The sequence below is a fragment of the Euprymna scolopes genome, chromosome 8, assembly GCF_053919585.1.
Source record: "Euprymna scolopes isolate OS-2025 chromosome 8, ASM5391958v1, whole genome shotgun sequence".
In the NCBI taxonomy this organism is placed as follows: domain Eukaryota; kingdom Metazoa; phylum Mollusca; class Cephalopoda; order Sepiida; family Sepiolidae; genus Euprymna; species Euprymna scolopes.
The window spans coordinates 47132910-47145733 of record NC_136489.1 but is presented as its reverse complement, the minus strand read 5'-3'; the positions used below and the strand labels follow the sequence as shown (position 1 = coordinate 47145733).

The 12824-nt window shown below is 31.7% G+C and overlaps 1 protein-coding gene across 9 annotated transcripts in view; it reads right to left on the bottom strand.

Moving 5' to 3' along the window:
• The window catches only part of LOC145283546 (fibroblast growth factor receptor 3-like), a 225550-nt gene that overhangs the window by 25886 nt on the left and 186840 nt on the right, over positions 1-12824 (bottom strand). For all 9 annotated transcript variants that reach the window (XM_080132425.1, XM_080132423.1, XM_080132421.1 and 6 more), the window contains exons 10-18: positions 11888-12035; positions 9482-9669; positions 6100-6257; positions 5699-5814; positions 4710-4820; positions 3482-3672; positions 2982-3104; positions 1892-1962; positions 1427-1564 (exon numbers count right to left, since the gene is read on the bottom strand). In XM_080132425.1, coding sequence (XP_079988551.1) covers positions 1427-1564; positions 1892-1962; positions 2982-3104; positions 3482-3672; positions 4710-4820; positions 5699-5814; positions 6100-6257; positions 9482-9669; positions 11888-12035 — 1244 coding nt within the window. The remainder of the gene's footprint in view (positions 1-1426; positions 1565-1891; positions 1963-2981; positions 3105-3481; positions 3673-4709; positions 4821-5698; positions 5815-6099; positions 6258-9481; positions 9670-11887; positions 12036-12824) is intronic.

The following is a 12824-nucleotide window of genomic DNA, read 5'->3' as shown; positions in this document are numbered from 1 at the left end:
CTATGTTCAAGTTTAAGTTGTGAGAAGGAGATAGATTTAAAGGGAAATGTGGGAGCATTTTTGAAAAGAACAAATGTTCTAAGAATAATGAATAATTGTAAGAAGTAGAATTTTTTTTTTTCAATTTTGTCTAAAGACACCATTTGATATGAAGCAACGATAAATGGAGGAAATCCCAATATTGAAGTATTCAATAATTTTCAATTAAATATTTATTTGCCAACGTATTGTGTTGAATCAAGATGGTAACATATTTGTTAAATTTTTTATGTATTCAATTTAACTTCTTACAGTTAAGCAAACTACAACTTCTCATCTTGAGTGTTATTTGCACTATGTTTCGGTCAATATAACCTTCAACCTTCTTTAGGTGTATCGTGTCAAAGTCCAGAATATTTCTGTCGGACTCAGTAATCTGGACGGAATTTTAAACAAGAACCGATGATGTAGTGGATGAAGTACTGGGTAAAATTCAGTTGTAGGTTACACTCTTCTGGAGGTTGAAGGTTCAATCCTCAGTGTGGACAATACTCAAAACACAATTGTGAATTACTTAGAACTTCTACTCAGTCATGGCTGAGGGAACAAGAACATATTACCCCCATAGATTAAATAAAAGGTTCTGTTTGAAATGTAGAGTACAAGATACACTTAAACGAGGTCGGAGGTTACATTGACCGAAACGTTGTAAAAATGACATTCAAGATGAGAACAGTAGTCCAACAAATCCAAATAATATGTACATCCTTTTAATGCACAGAAAATAATTTATGCATGACCCAATGATAAAAAGTATGTGGGTGTGTGTGTGTGTAGGGGGATCACATTGTTTAAGAAATCTTTAAATCTTTCAAGTAACAGGTCTTTAGAGACATCTATAAATATAAAAGCCAAAATGTTTGTGTGCGTTTTTCGTGTATGTCCAAGAAAGGCTTTTTTCCGAGAACCAATCAGTCGCCTCACAACTTCTTCAAACTTTTTATTTCGCGCCTAAATGATAATATCTACAAGTTAAAAACCTGTCTATTTAATTTACCTGACTTTCAAAAGATAAATATTCAACAATTTTCGATTGCCGCATGTGTATTAAGCTTTTTTGTATAAAAAAAGAAGCGAACAGACTCTCGATAAATAAAACACTGTCCCACACTCAAAGTTGACGTCATTAACTCGTCAAAAACGGGCACCTGCCAAGTCGCATGTTTTTTTTTCACACTTTATTATTTTCCAACTGCGCGTCAAGGCTTCGTTTTTTTTAAAACAACCAACGATTTTTGTTTTCATTTACCCAAAAACACACACACCTACAAACACCTGGGCAACGCCGGGTACCCCCCGCTAGTCAATAATGAAAACAATAAAAAAGAAAAAGACAAAAGAAAAAAAAAAGAGAAAAGATTTGTAAAAGTGAAGAAGAGGAACTTACATATCTTCTGATGAATACGGTGGTTGTTCCATCCGATATCCATCTCTGAGCAATTTGAACAGTTCCTCCACTGGGATGGACGGATATGGGTTGCCTCCCAGGGTGAAGATTTCCCATAAAAGGACCCCATATGACCAACTGAGTAAAAGAGGAAAGCAATACATAAGCTGGTAAATATAAATTAAATAAGTAAAAACGGAACAAATAGAATATCAAATTACTTGGAAGAAATTGTTAAGGCTTCTTTAAAATTCCACCATCATGAAAAAAAAACTTATTTTTGGAACTGGTCAATTTTTGAGGGGGTGATTCTCAAATATCAATGATAAATTATACCCATAGTAGATGAATTTTTCTAAAATTGAAACTGAATTAAAAAAAAAAAAAAAAAAAAAAAAAGGGAAAAAGAAAATGGAATTATTTTTAATAGAAATTAAAAGTGGAATAAATAATCTTATTACTTACACATCACTTTTAGAGGTATATTTTTTATCAAACAAAGCTTCTGGCGCCATCCATTTTACCGGTAACCGACCCTAAGAAAAGAAAATCAAAATTTCTTATAAAAACAATAACAATGATAATGTCAAGCTAATGAGAAAGAAATCAAGAAATGTTTTTTTAAGCAAAAAATTATAAATGCACATATCACGAAAATCCCAAGAAATTCATCGCTATATAAATTCCAGAATTGCCTGATAATTTGAAACAATAATTACCTCTATACAAAGAATCACATTTAATGACAATATAAAAAAGACCAAAGCAAAGGAGTTTTAAGTATTTACAATTTATGATTAACTTCATTTTGTCATTTGAATGTATCCTGCCATTTTTGGTTATTTAGGGAGTTTTATGAAGGCTTGATATGCAAATATTTCTGATGGCAGTCTCAATACATAATCAAACGATGAAAGTCTTCATTTTTAGTATAATATTACTCCATTACTTTTACACCCTTTCTTTAAAAAATAAACAAATTCCTTGATTTTTTTTTGCCTGGGAGGATTTGTGCTTTCATTTCTCACTGATCTGTACGAAGCTCAAAGTAGGGTTTTCTATAAACACTGTAAGCAGACGAAAAGAAAACTTCCTCAAAAGAACCTTTTATCCACCTTCAACTTCAAAGTATCTCCAACTACTCCAACTAATGAAAAACGTTTCACCCCCCCCCCACACACACACACCTGGCCTGCTTCATAGTAGCCTTCAAATCCAATGTAAACAAGTTCATAAATAATCAAATACTATCCAATTTACACCATAAACAATTACTACGCTACCACCGTACATTCATTAACCCTTATCCTTGAGTAACAGTTCTATGTCAGATTTACAGGCCAAGGCAAACTTAGAAACTTCTATAAAAATTTATATATATTTGTTTGTTGCTAAAGGAAATTATTTCAGCTTTTTTTCTATTAAATCCAATTCATATTTGCCTTCTTTCGCGATGAATAAAAAAAAGCAAAAGTTATTTTACAATTGTTACAGTTTTACATTACAATTTAACATAAAAAAATAAATGATTTTATTAACAAAAAATCAAACTTACATCTGTTGTCTTCTTATAGTAGTCGATATTTTGAAGATTCCTCGTCAATCCAAAATCAGCAATCTTTAACACATAATTCTCTGCGACTAACACGTTTCGTGCTGCTAAATCTCTATGGATACACTAGAAATACCAAAAGGGAAAGAGTTATCATAATTTAAGACATGCTTTTTTCTTTTTAAATTTTAAAAGTTGAAGAAAAAGATAAACATCTGTTTATATATAATTCAGTAGATTATAAAATTTGATATAATTATAATTTGAAATATTATAAGCTCTGAAAATCAACACTTGAAACATGAAAGCTCTGTTTAACATAACATGTTAACCATTGAAATTATTTTTATCTTCAGTATTCAATATATCCTGGGGATTCATAAGATCTAATTTGATAAATAAATTTTGTATTAACTCATCTGGAAAAATCTTTAATTTTCTTTGTTCTTTAACGCAAGCGTTTCCTATATATATATTATTAATTTAAAAAGAAAACTACTTACATTTTTGGTTGCTAAATACTCCATCCCTCGAACAACTTGATATGAAAATGAGATGAGGTCCTTGAGCGTAAGTGGCCTTGTAGCAACAGGTCGCTCATATCCCTCTCGTGACCTGACGGGTGGTCGGCGTTCTCGTAAGAAATCTCTGAGATTGCCGTGAGGTGCATAAACAACGATTACAAGCAAGGGCCCTGTAAAATAATAATAATAATAATAAAAAATAATTCATATTTAGAACGGAAAGTCATCATTTATAATTTAATATATTTTCTACCCTTATTTGTTCCACTGATTTAACTGAAAATTAATAAACTTTGGTTTTGATATTTTAGACTCTAGGATGGGCAACAGCAGGAAACACCTCAGGCCTGATCTCTATGTGGTCCGGTCCATAAGGTTGATACCAGTTGTGTTGCAAGCAGTCAAGACACTTCGTATGCACTAAAGCCAGGTTTTCTTTAGTCTCTCACGCACCCTCGTACTTGGGGTATCCACGGTTGTTATTGAATTGATGCAGTTTGTTAAGGAATTCTCCTTGCATAACTAAAACTAATAATTCTGTTTTGTTCTATATTAGTCTTTTGTAAAATATAGCTTCATCACTGGTAGATAATTTTACAAAACAAAAACAAAACAAGAAAAAAAAAATCAAAGCTTAAACACAGATGAAAGAAATTGTAATATGTAGTTTATGTAGTTTTTATTATTATTCTTATCTCAGCTGGTGTGAAGAGACAAAGGAATAAGTGGCCATGGTTAGCATGTGCCTGCTGTAAGGAAATAGCGGTATGTGAACCTAAAACCATTTGAGTATGAGGTGAACATGATTATAAAAATTTAGGCACTACTAGGAGTCTAAAATGGTTGAATAAAAGGAAATGGATTTTTTTTTTGCTTTCGAGTTTGTTTTTTGGATGCCTTATCATTCACATGTTTTGGACTGTTGTTTATCTTTATTGTTAATGAAAAGAAGTGTAACTGCTGCTGTCGACACTAAGACTTTGTGACTTACATAGGAATTAATTACCTAAATATATCTTTCAAGCTATTTTAGTGACTATTATGGCGAAGGTATGCATAACTAGTGATATGGTAAAGCCATTTACTGGTGAGAGATGTAGTAGTTGGCACTGAAACCTGGGAATAGAATTAATTACCTAAATATATCTTTCAGCAGGTAATCTTTATACGATTCTAAAATCAAACTACTCAAACCGAATGAACTTACCGTTTTGTGTGCAGCAACCCAATAAATTGATAATGTTTTTATGGGAACCGATCACTTTCATGACTTCCATTTCCTGCACAAGATCTGCCAGTTCTCGCTCTGTGGCATCCTCTGGAGAATTGAAAAACAAACAAATAAATATAAAACTTTGTAGTAATTTAATAAGTAAAAAGAAAAAAAGAGGGAAATTTAATTGAGACTGTTGAACTAGTTAATGGAATTTGTATTATTTGGATTATTCGGACTACTGTTATCATTTTCAGTCTTATTCGTACAGGTGATGGAACAAAAGTATGCTACTTATCATGGACTAAATAAAGGGTTCTACTTGAAATTTTATGCAGATTCTAGAATTCGACAGAAAGATGACCAACTTTGACAAGACACACCTCAAAAAGGTCGGAGATTACATCCACTGTAACGTTGTGTGAATAACGTTTAAGCTGAAAACAGTCTGAATAACACTAATTATCAATCCTCAGTTAAAACATTAATTAATGGACTTCCTAAAGATGAAAAAAAAAAAATTTTTTTTTTAATATCTCCTAAAACAAAAAAAATTTTTGGTAACAAGAATTTCCCAAAACTAGATCTATTAATCATTTTAGTCGAAAAGTTTTTAATGATACAAATTTACATATATTTGTGGTGACTGACTCGCTAAAAAAGGTCTAATTGCTACACTCTTTCTTTCGCTGCTTTATGGGATTTGCCTCCTTTGTCAATTCGTAAAGCAAGCTAATTTTCACAGAGACATGCTACTTCAAAGTATTTTGAACCAATAAAAATGTTTAAAACTCCAAAAGTAACAATCTTGTGGCAGATTAAAAATGCAAACTTAGAAATTCTGATAAAAATTGTTCTGTTTGTTGCTGAAGTTTTTTTTTTTTTTTATAGAAAATCTAATTCATATTTGTCTTCTTTCGTGATGAATATCAAACTATTTATTTGAAACATGTTACGAATCATGAAAAGTGTTAAATGCTCACCTTTTAACATTTTCACAGCCACGGCTACTCGTCCTTTTCTTCCTCCAATCCCAATGGCTTCGGCTTTCATCACTACACCAAAGGCACCTGAACCCAATTGTTTGCCCATGATTAACCTGCAACAAGAAAAAGGGTTGTCAATGAGAGGGGGATGAAAGAAAAAGAACAGAGAGAAAGAGAGTTTGGGTGTTTTGTTTTATGGCATATCAACCCTTTTCAGGTTATTTAATGTCAAATCCAGCAATTTTGGAAAAACCTTTTATGTTTCAATTTATTTATGGTGTTTTGTTTGGTTGCTAGAGAGAAAAAGAGAGAGGGGTAGTGAGGGAGAGGGAGAGAGAAAAGAGGTAGAAGAGAAATTTCATTATAATTTTCAAATAGACACAGACTAAACAACTTACCGATCACGAGAGAACTCCCAATTCTTATCCAATGGAATTTCATATTCCGACATTGTTGTCAGTTCAGAAGAGAGTCGTCTTCGAGGTCCTTCAATCCTCACTTGGGGCACAAGAGGCTGCATTACGTTCTGTGGATCTTTCTGATAATACAAATCATTCTGAAATAATAACAATATCCAAAAAAAAAAAACCTTTGTAGCAATGCCAAAAATGGTGGAACACAAAAGTAAAAATCATGTGACTTATGCATAACCTCAGGGTTTATAGAGTATTCACAGATGAACATGTCAAACACACACACATTATATATATATATATAAGTGAAAGTGTCTGTCTGTGTGTACATTTCCCTATGCAATAACTGTCAATTTTCAGTCTACACTCAAAATTTGATATACAGGGTAGTGAGATTTGAGAAAATCTTTGTAATCTGTTTTCGGCCAGAAATTTGGCAGTTAACGGGGTCAAAGTTTAACGATTTGACATTTGAGAACTCTACCAAACTCCTCCGACAATTTTGGGTCTAAACACTTGAAATTTTAGATATAGGTTCCTTGGACATGGATCTAACTTAATAACTTGATTTGAACCCAAAACAATAAATGTTAAGGGGTAATAATAGGGGTCAAAGTTTTAAAAAATTTGACCTCTGCGGTCTCTCCCAAATTATTCAGACAATTTCTGGTCTAAACATTTGAAATTTTACATAAAGGGTATTCAGAGATAGGGCAAGCTTTTTAATCGGTTTGGGTCGAAAATTTGAGCTACTAATATATAAATGTATCTATGTTTGCATGTCTGCCTAAAACTTTCGACAGAGGCAACAGATTTTCACGAGATCAGTATCGTTTTGAAGCTTGACCCTTCAGACAACAAATACAGAAAAATTGGATAAAACATTAATTTCTTCACCTTCAACTGGGCACTTTTCTACAGGGAGGGGTCGCTTTTTCCGCTGATATTTTCGAAAGTCATCCCCTTCTTTTCGACTGTCTAGCCTTAATTCAAACCTACATTACTTTCGGTTTGGCGGTGGTCGTAACAGCAAAGACGTCATGTTTTTTTCACATTCTTTTCCTCCTTCGCGGTACGGGTTCGAGCCTGCCTTCCTACTACCACTTTTTTTGCTCAACGTACACCTCCAAATACCTGGGCAACGCCGGGCACCCATGCTAGTATATATATATATATATATATTTTATAATTTTCCATCTTAATATTTTCCAGAGGTAAAGCAACCAATGAAGTTTTGACGAGGTTAATGCAAGAGTTCTCAATACTGAAGTAGGGCAAGATATAGTTTTTATTAGTTTTACATATAAACACACGTATAAAGTTTGAAAAGAAAAAGTTTTCTGAAAATTATCCTATAAAATATTTTAGCAAAATTGAAAACTTGCTTCTAAAATCTCCCAAACCATTCATTACAAAATACAGATTGTTTTTTTTTTGTTTTTTTTTTTTAATTTTTTCACTCACTTGTGTGAATATGATTTTCCTAGACTGATTGCACCTTTTATGATGAGTTTATTTGCCATAAATATATTTTCATTACTTACAATCTAGCTCTACTAACATATATGTATAGGCAACAAATTGTGACGAATACATAACAGATTAACTGTTCATGTTGGTTACAAAAACATTATGTGTTAAAAGAAAAAAAAAAAACATTAAAAAAATAATCCTTAACATAAGCAACATATTAATGTCTTCCAAAATTTTAAAAATTGATAAACATACAAGTACATAAAGCAATTATTTCTTTCACAATTGCTATAAATACAGAAATAAACAGATTCAGTTAAAGCTTATGTTTCTTAAGAGAAAATAATTTCAAATTTAGTCATGTTTACAATTTTTGTCTTGAAAGAAAAATTAAAAATAACATTTCTAATATAAGATCAAGTAATTTTTTTTTTACAGAGTTGTAAAATAGCAAATGGATTTACTAAAATGAAACTGATTTTTATTACATTGTGCAACACTCAAAAAAAGTACAGGACATCCGTACGGCCATTTTTATATGTAGAATGGCACGGAAAATCAATTTATGGCCTTTTTTTTTGTCAAATTAGATACAATTTATTCATTTTTTTTCAAAATTGTCACTTTCGAGAATTTTGCAGAAAATTCTAGTGATGTGAGGTGATGAATATGGCAAGAGAGTCCATCATAATATTCCAGTAATGAAGAAACGTTTTAAAGGAAAATGGAACCCTGGCATATTGGCAGACTACTGCTGAAATATAAAAAGGGAGGATGACACTGAAGACAATAGAGTTAAGAGGATAAATATTGTTTAAACTGACAATTTTGTGTTTTTTATTTACAACGAATAATAAAATGATTTATCGTACATGAAAATGGTGCCTAATCTTTTCTTACACCAAAACAGATTTTAGGTGACATGTACTTTTTAAACCTGAAATTGTTGCACAGTATTATAAAAAAAAAAAAGAAAAATATTTTTTTTTTTTAATCTTAAAAATACTAACAAAAACATAATTATTTAAATGTTTGATTCTTTAATTTTTGCTTTATAAAATGAAGAAAATCTACTAAAATTATTTTGTTTCTTTACATTCCATTATATTTCAGTTATTTTATGAATGTAACCAATAATTTTCCTCAGTGACCCCAGACAAAATCTAAGGAAAATTTCTTAGCTTATTTAGATTTCTTGTAACATTTAACCTTTATTTATTAGATGCACTCAAGTCATCTTAGTTTTTGATTTTTGTTTGAACATTTTTAAACTTATGGCAGACTACACTCATATTCTTCAATTTAAAATAAATTATTCCCCTTGCTGATTTTTATTCTTAGATGATTAGTTAAAATGTTTCTAATTACTAATTGTTGTAGTTGGACTATGTAATTAAAAAAAATAAATGAAACTATAGCTAACTAGGTTATTATATTACCAATAATATGGTACAATAACAAATAAAAATCGGCCACTCAGAAACAAAAAGTTCAATTTATTAGCTTAAATGACATTTGAGTTCGACCTTAAAAATCTGACAAGTTATGTTATAAAAGAAATTAAATAAAGTGAAGAAATTGTAGGTAAGTATATTATTTTATTGTCAATAGCACAGTAATTAAATTTGATTTGTCAGCTTAAATGTTATTAGGGTCTGACTTTGAAAATCTGACAAGATAACTTTATATGTTATGACAGTTGTCCATGATATTCTAGATAATTATGTTACCAATAACATGGCAAAACAATAACAAATAAAAATTGGCTAGTTAGAATCAAATCAAATTCATCAACTTAAATGCTATTTGGGTCTGACTTCGAAAATCCTGCAAGATAAATTTATATATTATAAAAGAAATAAAACGAGGTGAAGAAGCTGGAAGTAATACTTACAGGCTTCATGACTATCACTCTCTTTTTGTATTCTGGTCCATGGTGTCGCCTTCTCCGTCGAATGCACACAACAACCAACACTACGCAGAGGAGTATGAGAAATGTTACTACCACAGCTATCAGCACATAGATGTCGGACTTGGAGAGAGCATCCATCGTAACAGGCGACTGGCTTGGAAACAACGTAACTAAGAAAAAGCAAAAAATAATGACAATGAAAACTGATAAAATAAAATTTAATTATGTTGCTCTACTCTCTATTGCATATTGAGCTTTTTTATTCGGTTGGGATTAAATTATATATAAATACTGTTATTTATATTAGTTTGAAGGTAAACATTACATGCCTTTGATTTCATTACTATATATATATGCATGCACACACCTAAGGGGTGTTCCAAAAATAATGCCTATTTTTTTTAATCTGCCTGAAAAGGAATTGCATTGTTATGCATTCATGAACTGAAAGTTCAATCTCTGTTGCAGATATTAATGGTGAGACTAAGAAAGCAACCAGTCATGGATGTGTGTCAGAAGCAGAGATGCATCATTACATTCTTGACAAGAGTTCATTGAGAAGGAGGCTGACTATGTAAAAAAATAAATTCTGGAGCACAAATGGCTGCTCGTTTTAATGATACCACTTGAATCTACAACTTACTCCACCCACTCCTACAAATGCTCCACTGGTATCACCATCGTAAAAAATCTTCTTAACAACCTCAATATCTATTCTTGAACAACCTCAATATCAATATCTATGCCGGCCAGATATACTTTCTCCACTTCTGAGTTCTCATCCATCTCCATAGTTAAAAAAAAAAATAAATAAAAAAAATAAGTAGACTTAAACAAAATAATTACTTTATTTCTAATGAAAATGATGCCAATGAAAAGAAAATGATGGATTCTATTCACCAATTCAATAATATATAAAACCGTACCATGGTACCGTTTGTACCCTGACACTCATATGACAAACAGGAAACTAAAGGTTGACAAAACTTTGATTATAGCTTTGATGGACAATTGATATTCATCTTTTTTGTACAAATAGGTACCACTTTGTTTTAGAAATTGACTTCCAAACTAACATTTCTTTGGCCAGATTTTTATCCTTCTTCATCTCAAATTTATCTTTATCAATTTTTCTTTTTTCCTTGGTTTACCCCTGCTACTGTAACCGTTCTGTATTCAACACTAGAACTCTCATTTATTTTTTTAATGTGACCAAACTAACAAAGTTTACTGTTTTGGTCACATCCTGCTATACTATCCAGATTTAATCTTATCGATATAACATCTAAGCCTCTCCAACACTCACAGCTCATATCATTTCTCTCCATGCAACACATCCTCAACCCTTGCTGAGCAGAGTTAACTTACGTAGACTACTAGAATAGAAAGCTTTCTGGCATTTAAGGACATCAACAGTGAAGGGGTGAGATCTTATTGCTGAGCGGGTTTGTTGAGGATATGTACGTCGAGGGAGTACAAGTGAAACTAGTTCATCAGAACACATTCCATTAAAATATTTGTAAAACAGGAACAGTGATGCAACATTGCAGTGATGAGACAGGGGCTGGAGCTTAGTTGATAAAGTGGGTCCGATTAGATTGACAACTCTTTTTTGGATTTTATCTAAAAGGGAGAGACTAGTGGTAGATGCACCAGCCCAGATGTGGCAACAATACTCCATGCATGGGCGAATGGTGGCCTTTTTTTTTTTTTTTTTACACAGTGATCACCACTTATCAAGGCCCGGAAGCCACTCAGGGATAAGGGTTATTGCAAGTACATTACGTTAGTGTGGAGATTTGATGAAGTGTTTACTTAAGGGGGCGATTCATTAGGAATTTGTTAACGTTGGACTTGAACATATCCAAGTTGTAGTCCGGTGGGAAGCAGGCAGACGGAACAGAGTTCCACAGGCGTGCAGTTCTAAGAAAGAAAAACCTTGTAGAGGTACAGGATACTCTCAGGTGTGAGTAGTCTTCTAGCTCAATAGAGGAAACCCACCTGCCCTTGTAATATCCTCAATGTATTTGTTCCAGTTCATATTGCCAATAAATGTTAGGCTGAGGAGTTTGAAGGTTGAACACTGCTACACAATCATGATACAATGGTATATCATGAGGTAAGAAAACTTTCACATATGCAGTAAAATACCAGACATAATCAAATTGCTCCCATCATGTATACAAAAGCGAAAATAAAAAAAATTAAATTAAAAATTATTTTAATTTAAGCAGATTCCTAAATTTTCATTATATTGCATTGTACACATGTTTCATTGGAGAATCGAAGATATTTTCCTCATATCACTAAACAACTCTTCAGATACAAATAGAAAGTTCAACATATGGAATGGAAATAAAATTCCGACGTGTATCCTAACATGCATACCTTCCTCTGGTTCCACGACCGTAAGCCATGCACTCTGGTACTTAAAACCAATGGAGTTAGATGCGACGCACGTGTACCAGCCAGCATCTTCATAGGTGACATTTTGAAGGTACAGAACTTCCGGGTTGGATATATTCAGTCCGGATTGCTGTGAACACAGAACATACTTTCATTAGAAAAGATTTACTTCAGTAGAAGAAAAAAACCTTCAATTTGAACAAAAAGTTTAAAGAAAAATTTATTTTTAAATTTCACATTTTCTCTTTTTTTTTGTGTTTTAATTAAAAGTTTGGTGAATTTTATTTACTTTTGGTTCTTGACCACAATTCCCCTATATTAAAAAAGAAAAATAAATATCTGTATGATGTATGTACTTGTGTCAAAACAAAAATATCATATTTTCAAAATCATGTAAATTGGTCAAGAAGTTTTAATTTTATCATGAAAATCATTTTAAGCATTTAATGGGAATTTGTAAGCATTACAGCATCAATCTTGCAAGTTTAATTATTGAATTATCTTCCTTTGCTTTTTTTTTTTTTAAAAATTGTTTTCTAACTGACGGACAAGACTGCTACTCTTAAGTTCCTATTTGCAATGCCTCCCCACAGAACAGAGCTAAACACCAGGGTTGTTTTTCTGTTCTTATGTTACTCATAAAATTTGATTTTCTTATTTAAACATAAAATTTTGTCTATGTGATTTTTGGAATATATTTTCATTTCGTCACAAGTATGTATATATTATACATATTTTTCTTCATTTTCGTTTTTTAATAGGGGGGGGGGGTTCTGGACATGAAGCCTGTTTTTTATGTTGATATTTATTTATGCAGTTAATATTATTTGATTAATGATTTGATTTTTTTTATACAAAAGTCTATTTTTAAAAATTACTTTAAAACCTAAAATAATGAGATTTTATTTGTTTCGGTAAA